This window comes from Salmo salar, chromosome ssa14 (genome assembly GCF_905237065.1).
Source record: "Salmo salar chromosome ssa14, Ssal_v3.1, whole genome shotgun sequence".
In the NCBI taxonomy this organism is placed as follows: Eukaryota; Metazoa; Chordata; class Actinopteri; order Salmoniformes; family Salmonidae; genus Salmo; species Salmo salar.
The window spans coordinates 16,634,610-16,657,816 of record NC_059455.1 but is presented as its reverse complement, the minus strand read 5'-3'; the positions used below and the strand labels follow the sequence as shown (position 1 = coordinate 16,657,816).

At 46.0% G+C, this 23,207-nt stretch overlaps 1 protein-coding gene across 4 annotated transcripts in view; it reads left to right on the top strand.

The window, feature by feature from the left end:
• The first annotated feature begins 2,063 nt into the window (after positions 1–2,063).
• Positions 2,064–23,207, top strand: part of LOC106568870 (5'-3' exoribonuclease 1) — a 36,792-nt gene continuing 15,648 nt past the window's right edge. For all 4 annotated transcript variants that reach the window (XM_014139624.2, XM_014139623.2, XM_014139625.2 and 1 more), the window contains exons 1-28: positions 2,064–2,462; positions 3,386–3,618; positions 3,749–3,846; positions 4,000–4,109; positions 4,264–4,374; positions 4,815–4,900; positions 4,983–5,070; positions 5,259–5,427; positions 5,564–5,631; positions 5,809–5,946; positions 6,037–6,194; positions 6,402–6,491; positions 6,895–7,051; positions 8,667–8,786; positions 8,874–9,043; positions 9,151–9,268; positions 10,688–10,780; positions 10,885–10,988; positions 11,214–11,345; positions 11,612–11,774; positions 11,966–12,079; positions 12,411–12,509; positions 12,614–12,729; positions 12,837–12,983; positions 13,115–13,204; positions 13,659–13,794; positions 14,044–14,100; positions 14,256–14,388. In XM_014139624.2, coding sequence (XP_013995099.1) covers positions 2,388–2,462; positions 3,386–3,618; positions 3,749–3,846; positions 4,000–4,109; positions 4,264–4,374; positions 4,815–4,900; positions 4,983–5,070; positions 5,259–5,427; positions 5,564–5,631; positions 5,809–5,946; positions 6,037–6,194; positions 6,402–6,491; positions 6,895–7,051; positions 8,667–8,786; positions 8,874–9,043; positions 9,151–9,268; positions 10,688–10,780; positions 10,885–10,988; positions 11,214–11,345; positions 11,612–11,774; positions 11,966–12,079; positions 12,411–12,509; positions 12,614–12,729; positions 12,837–12,983; positions 13,115–13,204; positions 13,659–13,794; positions 14,044–14,100; positions 14,256–14,388 — 3,373 coding nt within the window. In that variant the 5' untranslated portion in view covers positions 2,064–2,387. The remainder of the gene's footprint in view (positions 2,463–3,385; positions 3,619–3,748; positions 3,847–3,999; positions 4,110–4,263; positions 4,375–4,814; positions 4,901–4,982; positions 5,071–5,258; positions 5,428–5,563; positions 5,632–5,808; positions 5,947–6,036; positions 6,195–6,401; positions 6,492–6,894; positions 7,052–8,666; positions 8,787–8,873; positions 9,044–9,150; positions 9,269–10,687; positions 10,781–10,884; positions 10,989–11,213; positions 11,346–11,611; positions 11,775–11,965; positions 12,080–12,410; positions 12,510–12,613; positions 12,730–12,836; positions 12,984–13,114; positions 13,205–13,658; positions 13,795–14,043; positions 14,101–14,255; positions 14,389–23,207) is intronic.

Here is a 23,207-nt window from a genome sequence, read left to right as displayed (position 1 = left end):
CAACACAGAGTTACACATGGAGTAAAACAAACACAGTCAATAATACAGTAGAAAAATAAGTCTATATACAATGTGAGCAAATGAGGTGAGATAAGGGAGGTAAAGGCAAAAAAGGCCATGGTGGCGAAGTAAATACAATATAGCAAGTAAAACACTGGAACGGTGGATTTGTATTGGAAGAAAGTGCAAAGTAGAAATAGAAATAATGGGGTGCAAAGGAGCTAAATAAATAAATAAATACAGTAGGGGAAGAGGTAGTTGTTTGGGCTAAATTATAGATGGGCTATGTACAGGTGCAGTGATCTGTGAGCTGCTCTGACAGCTGGTGCTTAAAGCGAGTGAGGGAGATAACTGTTTCCAGTTTCAGAGATTTTTGTAGTTCATTCCAGACATTGGCAGCAGAGAACTGGAAGGAGAGACGGCCAAAGGAGGAATTGGCTTTGGGGGTGACCAGAGAGATATACCTGCTGGAGCGCGTGCTACAGGCGGGTGCTGTTATGGTGACCAGTGAGCGGAGATAAGGGGGGACTTTACCTAGCAGGGTCTTGTAGATGACCTGGAGCCAGTGGGTTTGGCGACGAGTATGAAGCGAGGGCCAGCCAACGAGAGCGTACAGGTCGCAGTGGTGGGCAGTATATGGGGCTTTGGTGACAAAACGGATGGCACTGTGATAGACTGCATCAGTTTATTGAGTAGGGTATTGGAGGCTATTTTGTAAATGACATCGTCGAAGATCGGTAGGATGGTCAGTTTTACGAGGGTATGTTTGGCAGCATGAGTGAAGAATGCTTTGTTGCGAAATAGGAAGCCAATTCTAGATTTAACTTTGGATTGGAGATGTTTGATGTGAGTCTGGAAGGAGAGTTTACAGTCTAACCAGACACCTAGGTATTTGTAGTTGTCCACATATTCTTAGTCAGAACCGTCCAGAGTAGTGATGCTGCACGGGCGGGCAGGTGCAGGCAGCGATCGGTTGAAGAGCATGCATTTAGTTTTATTTGTATTTAAGAGCAGTTGGAGGCCACGGAAGGAGAGTTGTATGGCATTGAAGCTTGTCTGGAGGGTTGTTAACACAGTGTCCAAAGATGGGCCAGAAGTATACAGAATGGTGTCGTCTGCGTAGAAGTGGATCAGAGACTCACCAGCAGCAAGAGGGACATCATTGATGTATACAGAGAAAAGAGTTGGCCCAAGAATTGAACCCTGTGGCACCCCCATAGAGACTACCAGAGGCCCGGACAACAGGCCCTCCGATTTGACACATTGAACTCTGTCAGAGAAGTAGTTGGTGAACCAGGCGAGGCAATCATTTGAGAAACCAAGGCTATTGAGTCTGCTGATGAGGATGTGGTGATTGACAGAGTCGAAACCCTTGGCCAGGTCAATGAATTCGGCAGCACAGTAGTGTTTCTTATCGATGGCGGTTACGATATCGTTTAGGACCTTGAGCGTGGCTGAGGTGCACCCATGACCAGCTCTGAAACCAGATTGCATAGCGGAGAAGGTGCGGTGGGATTCGAAATGGTCGGTAATCTGTTTGTTGACTTGGCTTTCGAAGACCTTAGAAAGGCAGGGTAGGATAGATATAGGTCTGTAGCAGTTTGGGTCAAGAGTGTCCCCCCCCCTTTGAAGAGGGGGATGACAGCAGCTGCTTTCCAATCTTTGGGAATCTCAGATGACACGAAAGAGAGGTTGAACAGGCTAGTAATAGGGGTTGCAACAATTTTGGCAGATAATTTTACAAAGAAAGGGTCCAGATTGTCTGGCCCGGCTGATTTGTAGGGGTCCAGATTTTGCAGTGGGGAAAGTAACATGAGTTTCAAAAGTGTATGTAATAGAATAAATGTAGACAGTAACAAATGTAGACAAAATTAAATGCATTTCTATAACTCCCACAACATTACATTGGTGGGCGAGTGCCAAGATGGAGGCGCGAAGACTTCAAAACAGCACCCCCTGTCAGTCATCTAGTGTATATTTAAAAGATTGGAGATGGGCTCTTTCCTTGTGCTGACGTGGAACCAATAAATACTAACTGCCAGTCTCGCCGGAATTTTTAAATGATTGCACAGGAATGAAAGCGCCAAAGGACAAGAAAAACAAAGGCCATATTTGTTAGAATTTTTTATATAGAGTGTTTTATTAATAGTTGTTAAAATAATAGTTAATCAGTCACCAAGTAGGCCTGTGTTACTATTTTCTGTTTGAGAGCTGGCATTTAGGTTATTACGTCATTGATTCCACCCGGACTGCTTTACTGGCTGTACAGTTACAGTCTACCGAACCAAACCCCCGGTAGCAAAAGCAACTTCTCATGTTACTTTACGCGTCTCTTATACCCTTGCATTTGTATTAATTTAACCCAAAATAAATTGTTTGTGGTCAAGATGGGAGTGCCGAAATTCTACCGATGGATTTCTGAAAGATACCCTTGTCTGAGTGAAGTTGTCAAGGAACATCAGGTATGATATCCATAGCCTACTTTTTTGCTACCTAGCAAGCGAATATTACTGTTGCAGGTAACTAGTCAAGCTATCAAGCTAAATATAGCAGGCCCATAACAGTTTCACCTTCACGTATCGATGTTTCCGCTCTGCCTGTACGCGCTACTCATAGCTATGATTATTATGGTCATAGCTAAATAAACCAACGTGTTATTGTAGTTACAAATACACATGCAGCTAGTTAACTGACGGTACAGGAATATTTACCAACTCATTTAACTACGTGTTTGACTCAATTTACCTTCTAGGTAGCTAACTAGTTAGCTAGTTTGCGTGCTACTACTACTTACTATCGGCTCCAGTTAGATATCATAACAAATAGCCTAGTGAATAAGGCAGGTCTATATTCGTTTAGCTGAGGAACGCTCAATTCTGTTCTCTTTATCGAGGCGGAGGTGGAGTTTATGCTTTGTTTGGTTTGTCAAGTAAATAGAACTTTATTCTGAATAACAAATATTGTAGTCGTCGACCAGATGTAACAGTTTAACTTCCGAGATCACTATTGCCAGATTAGCCCACATTTATTGGCAGGTGTGCAATATGCATTAGTGGAATATTGACCACAGAGTCCAAAGTCGAACTCTATCGGGAGTCTGTATTGGTTGGACTCCTTGAGTGGTGCGCCGTTCTGATGGGTGGATGTGGGTTAGCTCCATGACTACGTGTTGCTTTCCAAAATAACCCTGAATTTTAACTCTGCGCGTTTCTGAAACAAGAGTCCATATCTGTTTCCAACCAATCCCACTAGATCATTTTTTTAAATCCTCAACTCATGAACACACTCCTTCCATTATTAAAGTATTGATGCTATAGCCTTCTTATATGGATAGTAGACAGATGGGCCGACTGCTCTGACACCCCCTTTTACCTCTCTCCTAAAGATCCCAGAGTTTGACAACCTCTACCTGGATATGAATGGCATCATCCACCAGTGCTCCCACCCCAACGACGAGGACGTCCACTTCCGTATCTCGGAGGAGAAGATCTTTGCGGACATCTTCCACTACCTGGAGGTGCTGTTCAGGATCATCAAGCCCAGGAAGGTGTTCTTCATGGCCGTGGACGGAGTGGCTCCCCGGGCCAAGATGAACCAGCAGAGAGGCAGGAGATTCAGGTAAAGATCATGATGATAACAACTGCCTTTGTACTTTATGTGCTGTGTCTGTGACCGAGTGGCACAGCGATGGATCACGTAATGTCATAACTCAATCAACCAATCAATCACTTATATGTTTCTCGTGAAGGTCGGCCAAAGAAGCAGAGGACAAGATAAAGAAAGCCCTTGAGAAAGGAGAGGTCCTACCCTCTGAGGCCCGCTTTGACTCCAACTGCATCACACCTGGTATGTAGCCTCCTACACAATCCTTCACTTCTCCACCAATCTGTCCACTCATAGTTCTCATCCAATTCCTAGGGGTTCAGGTAGTCCCTCCTGTTTTAGTCTGTTCTTCAGTTTGGTGCCTACTGAATACGACCCATCATGTCTCTCCTGTAGGGACGGACTTCATGGCCAGGCTACAGGAGCAGCTCAAGTACTTTGTCAACAGCAAACTATCCACAGATAATGCCTGGAAAGGAGTCAACGTCTACCTTTCCGGGCACGAGGTGAGGGCTGGGGACACGTCGTGTGTCAGTGTCCACATTTTGTTTGATTTCATATGTGAATGAGTGACATATGTGAATGATGATTTCATATGTGAATGAGTGACAGCACTGGTGGATGATGCGTTGTGTCTGTGACCCTCTGTTTCCTTCCCAGACTCCAGGAGAAGGAGAACACAAGATCATGGAGTTTATCCGCAGGGAAAACTCTGAGCCAGGCCACGACCCAAACACACGCCACTGTCTCTATGGCCTGGACGCTGACCTGGTGGGTGGCCTGTGGGTTTGGGAGATGTGTGTGTGACATCAAGGAGATGTGTATATGGTGGCAGATGTGAATGTCTATGTATGTATGTCTGTAATCCAGGGGTGTCCAACATACGGCTAGCAAATCAGATCTGGCCTGCAAGGGGATCCAATCCGGCCTGCAGATGGTTTCAGTTTAAAAAAATAAAAAATACTAATAAAATACGAATATATTTTTATTATATTTTGGGGAGGGGGATAAACTTAATATACTTTAAGTGACTAAAACTAAATCGAAATTGTATAGAAATGAAGACCACATTGAAGTCAGAATGCAGCCACAAAATGAGTTTGACACCCCTTGCTGTAATCGGTCATTTACCGTTGACAGAATTCTACTGTTGTTTCATTAGTATTAATGAAGGTGTGTTGTGTTAACTACAGTCTCTTTCTCTACTACAGATGATGTTAGGTCTGACCAGCCACGAGCCACACTTCTCCCTACTCAGAGAAGAGGTCCGCTTTGGAGGGAAGAAAAACCAGAAGAGGTGGGTCTAGTGGGCAAGAGAGAGCGCTGTGTGTCTGTGTGTGTGTGTGAGACAGTTATATGTATGTATTTCCCTCCTGCAGAATAACAGCTCCAGAGGAGACAACCTTCCATCTACTGCACCTGTCACTATTTAGGGAGTACATAGACTACGAGTTCTCTGAAGTTAAGGTAAGACAAACCCATACTCCCACAGAATAAAATTCTGCTTGAGTGTGACCAATACAGTAGATGCACATCTACTTGCTTACCGATATGTGACTAACACACAGTATCAATTCTCTGAATGGTTTGAATAACAATGTCATATGTTTGGTTGGTCCTCACAGTAAGATGTCTGATGATTGGTTGTTTAACAGAACAAGATCTCGTTTGAGTACGACCTGGAGCGAATCATCGATGACTGGATCCTAATGGGCTTCCTGGTGGGAAATGACTTCATCCCTCATCTTCCTCATCTTCACATCAACCAAGACGCCCTGCCTCTCCTCTACCGCACCTACATCAGTGTGCTGCCGACGCTGGGAGGTGAGAACACTCCCACACCATACTCAGACAACACACAATCCACACATACGTCTTCCAGCCTTTCTTCCACGTGAAACATTTTATTTGCGTACCGGCTGGAGAAATTGATTCGCTTCTTTATATTTGACCCATGAAGGGTACTTGAATGAGAACGGCCACCTGAACCTGGGCAACTTTGAGAAGTACCTGGAGAAACTGTCCGAGGTGGGAGAGACCAGTAAACATCCACAATCAGTGGAATTATTTCATTACCAAGCATTTCTGATTGTGACGCATGTCTCGCTCTCTTTCTCACTCTGATACCTGTTTTGCAATCTCTCTCTCTCTCTTTGTCCCTTCCTCTTTATCCCCTTCTTTTCCCGCTCTCTTCCTCTGCCCCAGTTTGACAGGGAGCACTTCAACGAGGTGTTTGTGGATCTCAAGTGGTTTGAGAGTAAGGTGGGCAACAAGTACCTGAACGAGGCCGCGGGACTGGCAGCAGAGGAGGCTCACAGCAAGGACGCCAGGAAGAAAGACCTGGTGAGACATGCGTTTGCAATGCACACGCAGAGATCCTACAAATCCAGATGCGTGTCTTGAAATCCATATTCAATGTTTGTGTGTGTGCAGGACTCTCTGCGTCTAACTACTCTGGATGACGGGAAGGACAGAGCCCCTGGTAGAGGTTTTGAGGAGGATGGTGAAGAAGAGGACATGTTTGAGGCAGAGTTCAGACAGTATAAACGCACCTACTACATGACCAAGATGGGAGTGGAGGTGGTCTCAGAGTTAGTATACCTCACCTTCTCCCAATGTCTCCCCCAACATTCTCCAAATATTTTCCTACAACCTCGAGCGATCCTGAAATGCTCTTAGAAAAGTTTGTTTCCCCAAACCCAGCTGAACTTGTATGACTTTTCTAGTTTATAACTGAAGGCAATGGCATTGTAGAGCACGACACTCGTTTAAACTTTTGTTGTTTGTATTGTTTTCAGAGAGTTTCTAGCAAATCAGGCGTTGTGCTATGTGGAGGGAATCCAGTGGATCCTGCATTACTATTACCATGGAGTCCAGTCCTGGAGCTGGTGAGTCTGTCTGTCTGACTGTCTGTCTGACTGTCTGTCTGACTGTCTGTCTGTCTGTCTGTCTGTCTGACTGTCTGTCTGACTGTCTGTCTGACTGTCTGTCTGACTGTCTGACTGTCTGACTGTCTGTCTGACTGTCTGTCTGACTGTCTGACTGTCTGTCTGACTGTCTGTCTGACTGTCTGTCTGACTGTCTGTCTGACTCTCTGTCTGTCTGTCTGACTGTCTGTCTGACTCTCTGTCTGACTCTCTGTCTGACTCTCTGTCTGACTCTCTGTCTGACTCTCTGTCTGACTCTCTGTCTGACTCTCTGTCTGACTCTCTGTCTGTCTGACTCTCTGTCTGTCTGACTCTCTGTCTGTCTGTCTGTGCACGCGTGTACTAAAACCTCCCTCTGTCCTAGGTATTACCCTCACCACTACGCCCCGTTCCTGTCAGATGTGAGGAACATAGCCCATCTGAAGTTGACCTTTGACATGGGCAAGCCTTTCATGCCCTTCCAGCAACTACTGGGAGTCCTGCCCGCTGCCAGCAAAGACCTGCTTCCCGAGAGCTACAGGGTAACACACACATACAGACCTGCTTCCCCAGAGCTGCAGGGTAACACACACACAGACCTGCTTCCCCAGAGCTGCAGGGTAACACACACACAGACCTGCTTCCCCAGAGCTACAGGGTAACACACACATACAGACCTGCTTCCCCAGAGCTACAGTGTAACACACACATACAGACCTGCTTCCCCAGAGCTGCAGGGTAACACACACATACAGACCTGCTTCCCCAGAGCTGCAGGGTAACACACACACAGACCTGCTTCCCCAGAGCTGCAGGGTAACACACACACAGACCTGCTTCCCCAGAGCTGCAGGGTAACACACACACAGACCTGCTTCCCCAGAGCTGCAGGGTAACGCACACACAGACCTGCTTCCCCAGAGCTGCAGGGTAACGCACACATACAGACCTGCTTCCCCAGAGCTACAGGGAAACGCACACATACAGACCTGCTTCCCCAGAGCTACAGGGAAACGCACACATACAGACCTGCTTCCCCAGAGCTACAGGGAAACGCACACATACAGACCTGCTTCCCCAGAGCTACAGGGAAACGCACACATACAGACCTGCTTCCCCAGAGCTACAGGGAAACGCACACATTCAGACCTGCTTCCCCAGAGCTACAGGGTAACACACACATACAGACCTGCTTCCCCAGAGCTACAGGGTAACGCACACATACAGACCTGCTTCCCCAGAGCTACAGGGTAACACACACATACAGACCTGCTTCCCCAGAGCTACAGGGTAACACACACATTCAGACCTGCTTCCCCAGAGCTACAGGGTAACACACACATACAGACCTGCTTCCCCAGAGCTACAGGGAAACGCACACATACAGACCTGCTTCCCCAGAGCTACAGGGTAACGCACACATTCAGACCTGCTTCCCCAGAGCTACAGGGTAACGCACACATACAGACCTGCTTCCCCAGAGCTACAGAGTAACGCACACATTCAGACCTGCTTCCCCAGAGCTACAGGGTAACACACACATACAGACCTGCTTCCCCAGAGCTACAGGGTAACACACACATACAGACCTGCTTCCCCAGAGCTACAGGGTAACGCACACATACAGACCTGCTTCCCCAGAGCTACAGGGTAACACACACATTCAGACCTGCTTCCCCAGAGCTACAGGGTAACACACACATACAGACCTGCTTCCCCAGAGCTACAGGGTAACACACACATTCAGACCTGCTTCCCCAGAGCTACAGGGTAACACACACATACAGACCTGCTTCCCCAGAGCTACAGGGTAACACACACATACAGACCTGCTTCCCCAGAGCTACAGGGTAACACACACATACAGACCTGCTTCCCCAGAGCTACAGGGTAACACACACATTCAGACCTGCTTCCCCAGAGCTACAGGGTAACACACACATACAGACCTGCTTCCCCAGAGCTACAGGGTAGCACACACATTCAGACCTGCTTCCCCAGAGCTACAGGGTAACACACACATACAGACCTGCTTCCCCAGAGCTACAGGGTAGCACACACATACAGACCTGCTTAGCAGCATTGTGGTGACCTATGACATGCACACTTTCTCATAACACACCCACTTCCGATACCTCCGTTCTGTTCTGTCCACAGCACCTGATGACATCAGAGAATTCTAGCATCATTGAGTATTACCCTCTGGACTTCAAGACGGACCTCAACGGGAAACAGCAGGAGTGGGAGGCTGTGGTGCTCATCCCCTTCATCGACGAGGTGCACACAGACATCATTCAGTGACCTACCTCATCCCCCTGTGTCTTTTTATTCTGGCGTTACTTATTTGCGTGTTTTCCTTTCCAGAGATGTTTGCTCGCTGCGATGGAGCCTTATAACGATCACATGACCAAGGCTGAGAAGGCCCGTAACCGCCACACAGAGTGTGCTGTGTACAGCTACGACGCTGAGCTAGACTACCCTTACACCTCCACCCTGCCTGACCTGTTCCCCAACATCATGCACTGCCATGTCAGGTGAGACACGCTGAACACACACACACACACACACACACAAACACACACACACTGAACACAATACTTCCACGAGGCTAAGATACTGTAATGTGATTGGTGGTTTCCAGGGTGACACCGATTCCCATGGACGCTTGGCACGTGTCGTTGAGCCACGTGGGGCGCAGCGACAACAGCAGCCAGCTGTACTTCCTCGGCTTCCCCACCCTGCAGCACATCAGACACAAGGTACAATAGACGGGCCGACAGGCAATGAGACGACAACGGAGTGTGAATCGGGGACACGTGATCCGAGAGCAACGCAAAACGTAGAATAAAATGATACACGATAATATCATGTGCCGCGTCTCTGTTCACGAAACACGCTGACAGCGTTCTGCCACTAATCACACCACACAGTCAGTCTGCCACTAATCACACCACACAGTCAGTCTGCCACTAATCACACCACACAGTCAGTCTGCCACTAATCACACCACACAGTCAGTCTGCCACTAATCACACCACACAGTCAGTCTGCCACTAATCACACCACAGTCAGTCTGCCACTAATCACACCACACAGTCAGTCTGCCACTAATCACACCACACAGTCAGTCTGCCACTAATCACACCACACAGTCAGTCTGCCACTAATCACACCACACAGTCAGTCTGCCACTAATCACACCACACAGTCAGTCTGCCACTAATCACACCACACAGTCAGTCTGCCACTAATCACACCACACAGTCAGTCTGCCACTAATCACACCACACAGTCAGTCTGCACACAAGGCACAGGTGGCCAACAGTCCCAAGATGATTTGTCAATAAAGATGCTGCAAGCTCAAGATCTAGTTACGGAATCGGTCACTCATTAATCCAAGCCCCCGAAGTGTGGCCGGAGAGGTATACAAGCTAGATCTGTTTTGAGGATTTTCTAAAGCTAGCCATCTTCAGTTAGCTTCACGTTCCATTATGTCGAACGATGAACTCTTTATTGAGACGAGGCTAGAACGTCAATCCGTGGGCGAGTCGGTGTCACATTTTCATTTTGCCCGACAATCACAATGAAAGAGAAGTTACCCTGCAAATTCAGCAGGCTATGTTGGGAAATGGGCTATTGGAAGTGCTGTCTTTCTTACAAGTATTGTTTATGGTCTTTGGTGTGTTTATCAATGTACGGGCCTTTCCCCCCCCTCCAAAATACTTATCGCGTGGAGTTTCAAATGCATCCGTTCGTTACTAAATGTGTAGAACGATATGGTCCGGAGAATAACGGGACGATGACGTACTCTTTGCAAGAGGGAGCCAAATTTGATTGGTCCTCGCCTCGAGGCCCAAACACTTCATTCAGAATAAACAGCCTGCCACAGAGCAGGTTAGCTCTGAAGGGTTCGTTGCCATAGAAATGTACCTGGCTAAAAAGGTGAGACCAGCTCATGTCAACGGCTATCTCGATTTGAACCCGAGAGTTGACCAACGTTTAGCTCGCTCTTCAATCTCACGTCGTAGTACAAACCCCTCTGAACTGAGGTCTCATTGAAACCAGGAGATTTTTTTTTTACGTGGCTGCATTTACATTGGCCGTCTTAGCATCGGAAAACTTCTGTGTATGTTTCAAATGTAGGTGTGTGTTTTTTTTTCTCCTTCCTGTCTTTATAGTTCTATAAGAAGAAGCACGGAGTGGTGGTGTTCCAGCAGAGCAGCCGAGGAGAGAACATGATGCTGGAGATCACACGTAGCAAAGAGGAACCCGTGAGTGTAGATGCGAGCACACGGTCTTGTTTCTATGAAGAGCCGATGACTGTTGGGTCTGTGTCTTCAGCAGAAACGGTAGATGTTGTTTCTCTCTCTCTCAGGTGTGTGGCGATGTGGCGGCCCTGGTCCTGGGTTGCTCTGTGTTTGTCAACTGGCCCCATCTAGAGGAGGCCAGGGTGGTAGCAGTGTCTGACGGGGAGAGCAAGTAAGAGCCACGCTCTGTTCTACTCGTGCCTAAAATAGATGACAGTATTCCACCCGAACCGCCACTCTAAACCCTTTACGCCTCTGGCTCTGCCCTTCGTTCACTTCTCTTTCGACCGTTACGTTGAAGTACAACCGAGTCGTCGACATTCATCGGTCTACCTCAAACACTCCTTTCCCCTACTTCTTCTCCCCTCTCTCCCTCCATCACACCCCTCCCTCTCAGGTTCTCCCTGGAGGAGCTGGCGGGAGTGCAGAAGCTGTATGACCGGGACTCTCCTCCCCCCACCAAGGTCACCTACCTCAGTGACAAGGAGCAGAAGGACTGGGTGAAGGATGTCCAGGGCATCACTGAGCAGTAAGGATCTGTTTGTTAAAAACCTACGTTTTGTTATCAAAGGGTAAGAGTTTTTCAGTGAAGGTCGTGTGTATGTGTTTGATTTCGGCATCCTCTTTGGTAGAAGTGCCTTCCTATGTGTCTATTTTAGTATTTTTTTCCCTTAACATTTATTTAACCAAGAAGTCCCATTGTGGTCAGAGCTGATAAGACCACTTGGCCTAGGGGGACTTTGGCAGACCTCTCTCCTCCTTACCTAAATACATCTCAATCTCTTCTCCTGTCAGTTTCAGTAAGCGTAAGGGCATCGTGGTGAATGTGACGGCGGTGGTGTTGTATGCCCAGCTGCTGACAGGCAGGAAGTATGTACCTGGGCAGAGCGGACAGGTGCACCTGGAGAAACAGTGGTCCAAGCAGATAATGCCCTTCGCCTACCAGACCATCGTCAAGGTAGACACACGTACAGAGACGCGTACAGACACAGGAATGCACATAGGAAGACACACACGCATATACACATTCCTCTCTCTCTCTCCTTCCTTCTTCGTTCGCTCTCCTCTTCTGCTCGTTCTCTTCTCTCCTGCGCTCGCTCTCCTCTCGCCTCCTGCGCTCTCTCCTCCTTTGCGCTCTCTCTCTCTCAGGATATCAAGGCCTTTGACTCGTCGTCGACTCGCTTCCAGACCCTGGAAGAGCTGTTTCCCCCGACGACCACAGTGTTCATGGTGGGGAACCCCTACTACGGAACCATGGGAGAGGTCTGTACCGCTCTACTTCCTGTCTGAGCCTTTCACACTTCCTTATTGACTTGGAATCATCAGTATGGCGGGGACTTGAAGAGTACTGGTACACATTAGGGGTTTAGGCTTGCTGCTTTTTGTGACCTTGAATTTGAATTGCTGAATTTGAATATGTAGTCTTGAAAATAAATATTTGTGAAAACAAAACGTAAAATGTATGCGCTTTTAGATGTGATATAGAGAAATAATATTTTTATGTGATGTTTTAGACATTTTTGGGGGGCTTAATCTGTTGCATTGCAAATCATCTTTGCCTTTTCAATAACATGATTTGCTCTTGGACATACAGGTGCAGGAGTCTAGTGACGTCATCAAAGAGGGACGAGTGTGGGTGGTGTTCACGGTTCCCTGTGAACCACCGATGGAAGCCTTAATACAGAACCAGCATGTAAGTCATTTTCAGAACGACATCTCTCTCACACTCCTCCTCGCCTGCCCACATGACCAAACATGTGCGCCGTTGCTAAGCTTACTCCCGCCCTTCCCTGGTAGAAATACTGTGTGAAGTACAGTCCCGGCTACGTTCTGGCCTCTCGCCTCGGCATCACCAGCTACCTCGTCTCCAGATTCTCCGGCAGCATCTTCGTCGGCAGAGGATCCAAGAAGAAGTGAGTGAACACATTTCAAATGGAAGTCTTTTTCCCATTTAGTGTACTACTTTTGACCAGAGCCGTGTAGGTTTAATAAACCATGTGACGCGCTCTCCTTCCCTTAGTCCCCATGGGGAGCAGAAGGCTAACGTGGGTCTGAACCTGAAGTTCAATAAGAAGAATGAGGAGGTGCCAGGTTACACCAAGAGAACTGAGAAGGAGTGGCTCTACTCTGACGCTGTGGAGGAGCTGATGTCTGAGTACCTGGATAGGTGTGTGTGTGTGTGTGTCCTTATGTGTTTTTCTCTGCATTTATGAAACTGTGTTGTCTGTATGTGTGAAACTGCGAACGTGTGCATGTGTTCTTATTTGTGTGTAACCTGCATTCTGTCTCCTCCTGTAGGTTCTCTGAGGTGTTTGACCTGGTGTCCAGGAACAGTCACGACGATGTCTTCTACGAGGACGACATCTGGCCCGCGGAGTACCAGAACGGGTAACACTCATACACTCGCATTTTAAGATTTACACTCACATTCATGCACTCAACAATCATAATTTACACTGTCATACAAGCATACAGGTTTAACTGTTATGAGTGTAACACTTACTCAAGACTTGCGTTCAGTTTTCTTAAAGGCCCAGTGCAGTCAAAATTACTTAAAAAAATTAAAATAAAATCTTGTCTGACCACTCCGACTGTCCTACCAAAATACTTGCTTGAGAAATGTTTTTCTTTTTGACAATTTATTTTAATGGACATCTATTACGGTAAGGTACTGAAATGTTACCTAGAAATGGTTTGATATTGAGATGAAAACTGCTGCATTGGGCCTTTAAACGCTCATATAAAACACTTGGAGGACATTTAATATATGTAACAAGTCAGAGGTAGATCATAACAGTTGTAGGAATACTGAAGATTTTGATGGGGATGGTTTTACGGGCAGCGCGGAGAAGGTGAAGGAGATCACTTCCTGGTTGAAGACCCACCCAGTCGCCGACGTCGCCCGCGCGTCATGTGACCTGCAGATCCTGGACAAGGCCATCGTGGAGCGGATCGAGGAGGAGGTGGTGAAGGCTAAGGTAACTCGGTTGTTGGGCCGTCAATCATTTAGCTGTTCTGTCCGTCAATCATCTCTCTGTCGATCATTTCTCTACTCCTACTCGCTTTCTTTTCTATCACTAAATCGCCTCTCTACCCTCGTTTTTATGTCAATTAATAATATAGATGGATGCCTATGTGGACTACTACTCAACAAGCCCTTCCTTTACTGTCAGTGACTAATCTACTTTCTTTTCATGTAGTGACTCTTACCTCTGTCTGTTTCTCAGGTGAAGAAGAGCAACGAGAAAGTACGTGTTACTGTGAAGCCACATTTGCTCTTCAGGGTGAGTTCGTCATTTTCCGGTTTCCGTTGTTGTGTGTGTTTTTCTAGAGAGGGAGTGAAAATGACATTGAACCCTTGCGCTGTGTTTGGAGCCAGAGTTCCAACAATTCCAACTCCACACCTCTCTAACCTGTGTGTGTGTGTCCCTCCCTCCAGCCCTTAGAGCAGCAGCACGGTGTGGTCCCTGACCCGGATGCAGAGTACCACCTGTTTGACCGGGTGGTCAACGTCAGAGAGAGCTTCTCTGTCCCCCTCGGCCTCAGGGGAACCGTCATCGGCATCAAGGCAGGTGAGTGGTCGCACACGCACACACTCACTATTTCTCTCATATACAGTGCGTTCGGTAAAGTCTTCAGATCCCCTGACTTTTTCCACATTTTGTTACGTTACAGCCTTATTCTAAAATGGATAAAATTATTTCCCCCCCTGATTATTCTACACACAATACCCCATAATGACAAAGCGAAAACAGTTTTTTAGAAATGTTTGGTAATTTATTACAAACAAAAAAAGCTACCTTATTTACGTACACTACCGTTCAAAAGTTTGGGGTCACTTAGAAATGTCCTTGTTTTTGAAAGAAAAGCATTGAGCAAGAGGACAAGTACATTAGTGTCTAGTTTGAGAAACAAATGCCTCACAAGTCCTCAACTGGCAGCTTCATTAAATAGTACCCGCAAAACACCAGTCTCAATGTCAACAGTGAAGAGGCGACTCCGGGATGCTGGCCTTCTAGGCAGAGTTGCAAAGGAAAAGCCATATCTCAGACTGGCCAATAAAAAGAAAAGATTAAGATGGGCAAAAGAACACAGACACTGGACAGAGGAACTCTGCCTAGAAGGCCAGCATCCCGGAGACACCTCTTCACTGTTGACGTTGAGACTGGTGTTTTGCGGGTACTATTTAATGAAGCTGCCAGTTGAGGACCTGTGAGGCGTCTGTTTCTCAAACTAGACACTCTAATGTACTTGTCCTCTTGCTCAGTTGTGCAACGGGGCCTCCCACTCCTCTTTCTATTCTGGTTGGAGCCAGTTTGCGCTGTTCTGTGAAGGGAGTAGTACACAGCGTTGTACAAGATCTTCAGTTTCTTGGCAATTTCTCGCATGGAATAGCCTTAATTTCTCAGAACAAGAATGGAGTGATGGGTTTCAGAAGAAAGTTCTTTGTTTCTGGACTTTTTGAGCCTGTAATCAAATCCACAAATGCTGATGCTCCAGATACTCAACTAATCTAAAGGCCAGTTTTATTGCTTCTTTAATCAGGACAACAGTTTTTAGCTGTGCTAACATAATTGCAAAAGGGTTTTCTAATGATCAATTAGCCTTTTAAAATGATAAACTTGGATTAGCTAACACAACGTAACATTGAAGCACAGGAGTGATGGTTGCTGATAATGGGCCTCTGTACACCCATGTAGATATTTCATTAAAAAAGCATCCATTTCCAGCTACAATAGTCATTTAGAACATTAACAATGTCTACACTGCATTTCTGGTCAATTTGATGTTATTTTGATGACAAAAAAGGTGATTTTTCTTTCAAAAACAAGGACATTTCTAAGTGACCCCAAACTTTTGAACGGTGGTGTAAGAAGTATTCAGACCCTTTGCTATGAGACTCAAAATTGAGCTCAGGTGCATCCTGTTAACATTGATCATCCTTGATGTTTCTACAACTTGATTGGAGACCACCTGTGGTAAATTCTATTGATTGGACTTAGACAGGTGTTTGCCTGTCTATCTGCCTGTCTATCTAAGGTCCCACAATTGACAGTTAATTGTAGAGCAAAAACCAAGCCATGAGGTCGATGGAATTGTCCATAGAGCTCAGAGACAGGATTGTGTTGAGGCACAAATCTGGGAAGGGTACCAACATTTTTCTGCAGCATTGAAGGTCCTCATGAACACAGTGGCCTCCATCATTCTTAAATGGAAGAAGTTTGGAACCACCAAGACTCTTCCTAGAGCTGGCCGCCCGGCCAAACTGAGCAATCAGGGGAGAAGGGCCTTGGTCAGGGAGGTGATCAAGAACCTGATGGTCACTCTGACAGAGTTTCTCTGTGGAGATGGGAGAACCTTCCAGAGGGACAACCATCTCTGCAGCACTACACCAATCAGGCCTTTATGGTAGAGTGGTCAGACGGAAGCCACTCCTCAGTGACAGGCACGACAGCCCTGTTGGTCAATTTCTTCAACACATTATCAGGTCTGTATAATTATCAAACATACTTTAGTAATGGAAAGGAAACAGACTCTTTGTTTAAGTATTAAAATACTCCTTTAGTAATACAATTGTAGGCTGAAGTTGGTACAGAGTACTCTATAACAGTATATGATAGTTCTCCCCAAGTTCTGCAAAATGTCTAAGACATCCTGTAACTCATATAGCCTCTCCCAGTCCTCCTTGCGTGAGTTTCCCTGGCAACAACATTTTAATAAATCTAACCTCCCCTGACAGCAGTAACCATCTTGTCAGCAATTCAAAGCTCAGAAGTGGGTTTGACCAGAACTTGACCTTTCATCACAAGTACAGGGCCATAACAATGTGAAGGAGTCTAAGCATCTTCTGACAGGTGGCTGGTTTCATCAGGTCTGTGGCAGCCTTGTGTTCTCAGAAAACCAGAATAACCACGGTGGGATCCAGACAGGAGGAGTCTGAATGTAGACACCTTGTGATAGTGTCTGAAGGTCACAACACTCAAAACAGGTTTTAACACACACACACAGAGGTGCCCTGAAGAGGAGACCTTACAGTTTATCATAACATCATTTATTAACCCTTTAAAAGGTATAAGGCCTTGGTTTAACCCTCTTCATTCCACCCCTTTGAGGCCACCAGGCCTCAACAAAAGCAAATCAACTCAAGCATAGTAATTATGAGAAACATCCATAAAAGGTGCATTAGATTGCAAGCAATCCTCAAGAGATTGAGGATAGAAATATCTGAGGGATGAGGAACATAAAGCATAAACATGCCTGGCATAGCCTTATGAAGTACACATTTGCCAGCTGCACAGAATGCACAAATGCAAATTAGCAGAACAAGCACGGGGGCCAATAATGGGACTAAAATAGGCCAGTTAGGATTTAAGTTATCTTCCAATCACCCAAATGGGAACCAGGAGTCGTCTCCTGTGGGGGTGTAGGTGTCAGCCAACTGTGTTAATTCTTTCAAAATCTCTGTCATATTATCAGAGTCAGGGAGAACCCTAACACATTCAGTGGGGGAAATAGAATTTAGGGCCCTTCAATACCTCCCCCCCCCCCCCTTATTTAGGATGTAGTCTAATGCCAGGCTAGTCCTGGCTGTAACAGCTTTAAGATTCTGAACATCAGTTGAAAGAAGGGCAAAACCAGCAATAGTCAAATTCATATGGGCCTACATGGAGTAGACGATGTTGTTAATTCAATCACCTACGACATTTGATCCAAACAACTCACTCTGACTCTGAGGGTTTTTCAAAATGACTACATACGAATCAGTTGGCGTGGCTCGTCTACTCAGGTTCTGGACCATGTTTACCCATTGATTACTGGTTTTCAATTGGTTCCCCTTCATCTCTATTCCTCTGAGCAGAGACTGCTGGGGCAGAATAAGAAGCACCAAAAACATGTACCTTAAAGGTTGACCCCAAGTTTTGTTTTTAACAATGTGACCATAGTGGTCGTGTGTAACAACGTCTGGGTGTGTACTCTTATCTGTTATGATGGTTGGGATGTCTTCTGGCAGTGCGATAGGTGGTGCCACCCCTGGCGCTCCTGGACCTTCACTGCTGTGGGTGTTGCTGAGATGACCTGGTATGGGCCCATCCATCTGGGGTGGTTCCATGTTCTCTTGTGGACCTTCAGCTTGATCCATTCTCAAACATCAACAGGCAGGCTGTCTGGGTCGCCCTGTTCTGGAACTTCCTGGGCCTTCTTGTATTGGGAATACAAAGACTGAACAGCATGGGTTAGTTCCTTCATATATTTACTCAAATCATCATCCAGTGCAGTCAGGTCAGTCAGTTTTGGAGTCATTGGTCTGTGTAAAGGAACGTTCATTGGACGGCCAGTTAAGAGCTAATGTGGGCTAAGCCCTGTTCCTGTGGTTTATACTATTGCGCATTTTCATCAGGACTAAGGGGGGACATTCTACCCATGACTTCCCTGTGGAGTGGCATGCTTTGGCAAGCCCCCCTTTTATGGTTTGATTAGCCCTCTCAGTAATCCCATTACTTTGTGGATGGTAGATACAAACTTCTGAGCTATCCCCAATTGGGCAGCCACCTGTGCAACCACATCTCCTGTGAATGGGTGTCATTGTCTGCGGCGAGAACTTTCGGAATACCAAATCTAGGGATGATGTCCCTTACCAGAAGTTTTGCTACCGTTTTGGCATCACAGTGCACGGTTGGAAATTCTTCAACCCACCTGGTAAAACGGTCAATTATTACCAGACAGTATCTCTTTCTTTCTTTTCGTTCATGTCTATGAAATCCATAGCTAAATGGGTGAACGGGCCGGCCAGCCGGCGCTGGAAATTTCCCTGGTTTCAGGGGGGTACACTAGTGCATGCATGTAGTACATTTATACACATGTGTTTTGAAAATTTCAATCATATTTGGACAAAACCAGGTGTCAGATATTAGTCTAACCATCTCCCCCTTGGCGTGTGGCCCACTCTGTGGGCCATGTGACACACAGAGGAGACGAGAGGCAGAGGCAGAACTGGTTTGCCAGAGAGTGATTTCCTCCACAGGCCATCAGGACCTCTGGAGCAGCCTCTAGACTCCCACAAAGGGTGATTAAGTGCATCCACAGCCCGGTGTTGGTCCAGATCAGTGATTTCAGATGTACACAGGGAGGAAAGCATAACAGCATGAGTATGGCAGTGAGAAGCATCAGCAGCTGCATTACCTAAACTGATGCTGTCAGTGTTGCCTGTGTGGGCTCGGACCTTAAGAATAGTCAACTGGGCTGGAAGCAACATGGCTTCAAGCAGGGCCTCAGTCTGTATACGGTTTTTAATAGGGGTCCCAGACACGTTAATTAAAAAGTCCCTACCTTTCCAAACCCCTATCCAAGACAGGCAAACGCCAATGGTGTATGCAGAGTCAGAATAAATGTTAACCTTCAAACCACTACCTAATTGACATGCTTCAGGAAGTGCTAGAAGCTCAGCTTGTTGTGCTGAGAAATGTTCAGGCAAGGGCTGTTCAATCATCAATGACTTACCTAGTGAGACTATACCAAACCCTGCATGTTTCCTACCAGTCTCCCTATCAATAAAGGCAGAGCAGTCAACAAAGAGAGTAACGTCAGGGAGATCAAGAGGATCATCATAAAGGTCAGGCCTGGCCTTAGAATCATGTTGGACTTGATCAGGAAAATGTCTACCCAGTAGGCTAACGTGAGTGGCCGGAGAGGTCAGAAAGGGAGCCTTAATAGTATTACCTTCCCCCAGGTCAATTGTTGTATCTTCAGTCCAGTACAGCTTTTGAGATATCGCATCGACTCCCATCTTCACTGACTTAGATGTGAGTCCCAGGCCGAGGTGTTGGCCTGTAGATCCAGTGCTGGAGGTGTGAGCTCCAGTGTCTATTAAAAATGGTACCTCTTGATCGTTGACCTTCAGAGTAATGATTGGTTCTTTGGTACTATCCGGAAATATGTACTGGGAACACTGGAAAAGGGGGTCAGGGCATCCCTATTGTTGATTATTCTGCAGTGGAAACCATGCCTGGTTTGTCACAGGAGACTTTTGGGGCCATCCATGTTGTCGATCATTCATTGATTTGAGTCTGAGAAAAGCCAAGTTGAGGCTGTCCTGTAAAGGCCGATCTCTCGCCTCGTCCTCCTTGGAAGTTCCCTCTGCCAGCGTTCCCTCGCCATTGACCTCTTCCTCTCTGCTGCCAGGGTGGCTGCTGCTGCTGTGGTTGTTGTGGGCACATGTTTCTCATATGACCTGCCACACCGCAGTACCAGCACACCAGCGGTTGTCTGAGTGGTGGTAGGTATGGTTGTGGGTTCCCATATGGTTGTGGGTTCCTATATGGTTGTGGGTTCCCATATGGTTGTGGGTTACCAGATGGTTGAGCAGGGAACTGAGTAGCAGGTGCTTGGGTAAACGGTGGAGCAAGTGGTGGAGGAGGCTGCTGCTGCAGAGCAGCTGGGTTTACAGCCACCATAAGATTGTTGGTTTTTCCTTTGTCCAGTTGGGCCGCCTTGAGCTGTGTGTCAATTCCAGTCTTCCTTGCTTTTTCTTCAGTCTTCATCTTTTTCCATGCCCAGCAGTGATGCGGGGCAATTGTTTCGCTGCTCTGTCCAAGTCCCCAAAACTCCGTGGTTAAGTCTTTATCACCAGAGGGTAAGTTCCCACGGGACGGTCATCTTCACCTGGCTGTGTCTTCATCCATTCCGTCCTTTTCATCGCCAGTCTCTGAGATGTCCAGGGCTGTATGTTTTTAAATTCACTCTGTAATAGTTCTACCTCACTTTGCACCATGTTTGATAAGCGCCTTAGTTCTACCCTCGAGCGATCCAGCTGTTGCTGCATACTCTGTGAACCGGCAGCACGCGCTTGAGTGCTCTTCTCTTCATTGTTAGCATCAAATAAAATAAAAATCTCAATAGTTTACGTTCTTCCTCCTCTCTCCTCCTTTCTTTCCACTGTCTCCTGTGTTGTTCAGTTTTCATTTTTTCTTCATATTCCTTGCTCAGTCGTATCTGTTCTTCTTCCTCTCTTCTGTTCTCTTCATTCACTGTGTGATTACCACTTAGACTTTGCTCTTCATCTTCATCATTACGACCTTGTCTGATAACCTCAACAGTGTTATCCATTTCTCTCAGCACATTCTTTGTCTTGAGCTGCCATGAGGTCCTTTGCCGTGGCAACTCTAGGGTAGAGGGGTGTTGACTGTGTCTTGGTATCATTCCATATTTCTCCAAGTTCTTGATACATTCTTGCCGGTTGTAGAGAAGAATAATCACCTGGAGCGACTAGTTCGTTGCGTGTAGTGAAGAAATTCCTATCTCCGCAGTAGGGAGGGGGTGATGGGGCGCTGTGTTCTAGAGGAAACTTCTCAGTCTTGACGGAGGCAGGGTCTTTAATCTTTGTCAATTCGTTTTTTAAACGGGTAGCTTTCTGTTGAGTCCAGAATAGGTTACCCTCTGTTTTTAACATTGACAAAGCAGTCATAGAAAACAGGGTGGATTTATTTTTTTCTTCACCCTAGTCTTATTTTCCTGTCTTCTTTTCACGATGTCCTGCACATGTTGATATTTGGTTTTATTAAATGACCCCGTCCGTAAGGCCAACCTATATTCAGTGGCGTCCTTCGTCCAATCATGCCTTTTCATGAAAACCCAGGTTAAGTCCTTTTCCATAGTGGGGTATTTCCCAATTAAAAACTGTAGGGTGGTGGCGGGTTTCATTGCGACCGGCCCCTCAGACACACATTTTTATTTTTATTTTTTTTAGGCTCTACGTGTAATGTGAATACAGATGCATGAATGCAAAATAACGCTGTTTATAGTCTATCCCTTAACTCGCGTAAGTTAATTTAAAGCAGGGTGATAAGTAAACGATAACTGAATACCATGTAATGTATGGGTGGTGTAAAATAATCGTCCTCTATGGAGCGACACGAAAAAGTAAAGGGTTCAAGATTTATAGCTGGTATAACCTTTGGTGTAACCTCCACAACAATCCTGGTATCTCTGTGATAATCTTCTCCTTCCAAGGGAGAAACTATTACTTCAAAACGATTTCTTTTTAAAATAACATGGGTCAGTAACACACGGGTAGGTCTATTTCCTGATACAGCAAGGGTGTATGCATTAAGGTTTATACCCCCACAGGCAACTCTTCCAGCATCTGATCCGAATGTCCACTCAGTTAATTCAAATACACGGGCGTTATATTGATTATAACTAACTCCTGATTTAATGTCCCACCATCCAGCCATCACACACAGAAGACATGATACATAGAACAATTACAAAATACATAGAACAATTACAGAATATTTTATCAGAATAATCTCAACAATCAGCGTTTATACTTGGAATTTTGCCCTAAATCCTATCACCAAGTCTCACACAATCTCAACAATCAGCGTTTATACTTGGGATTTTACCCTGAACCTATCACCAAGTCTCACAATAATAAACATATAACCCAGGAATTTATAACCTATTTCCATCTAGGTGGTCTGTGCTTCCTCCCACGGGTTGTCACAATCATTTCACACTTTCAATTATTCCACTATTACAAAGAAATGTAGGTTCATATAAATTTAACAGCGAGTCGCCACTTACTTGCCAGAATTACTCATTAACCACAGCGTGCTATACAAATGACAGACTTTAGATATAACAGGCATCTGCTTACCTTGTCATTTTGTTGTGCTTGCACGTGGATCAATGGTCAGTCGAGCAAAGTGGTCACTCGCTCCTGGCAAGCTCGCCAAAATGTTGGTCAATTTCTTCAACAAATGATCAGGTCTATATAATTATCAAACATACCGTAGTAATGGAAAGGAAACATACTCTTTGTTTAATTATTAAAATACTCCTTTAGTAATACAATTGTAGGCTGAAGTTGGTACAGAGTACTCTATAACAGTATGATAGTTCTCCCCAAGTTCTGCAAAATGTCTAAGACATCCTGTAACTCATATAGCCTCTCCCAGTCCTCCTTGCGTGAGTTTCCCTGGCAACAACATTTGAATAAATCTAACCTCCCCTGACAGCAGTAACCATCTTGTCAGCAATTCAAAGCTCAGAAGTGGGTTTGACCGAAACTTGACCTTTCATCACAAGCACAGGGCCATAACAATGTGAAGGAGTCTAAGCATCTTCTGACAGGTGGCTGGTTTCATCAGGTCTGTGACAGCCTTGAAATCTCCTGTGACAAACCAGGCGTGGTTACCACCGCAGAATAACCACGGTGGGATCCAGACAGGAGTCTGAATGTAGACGCCTTCTGATAATGTCTGAAGGTCACAACACTCAAAAACAGGTTTTAACACACACACACAGAGGTCTCCTGAAGAGGAGACCTTACAGTTTATCATAACATCATTTATTAACCCTTTAAAAGGTATAAGGCCTTGGTTTAACCCTC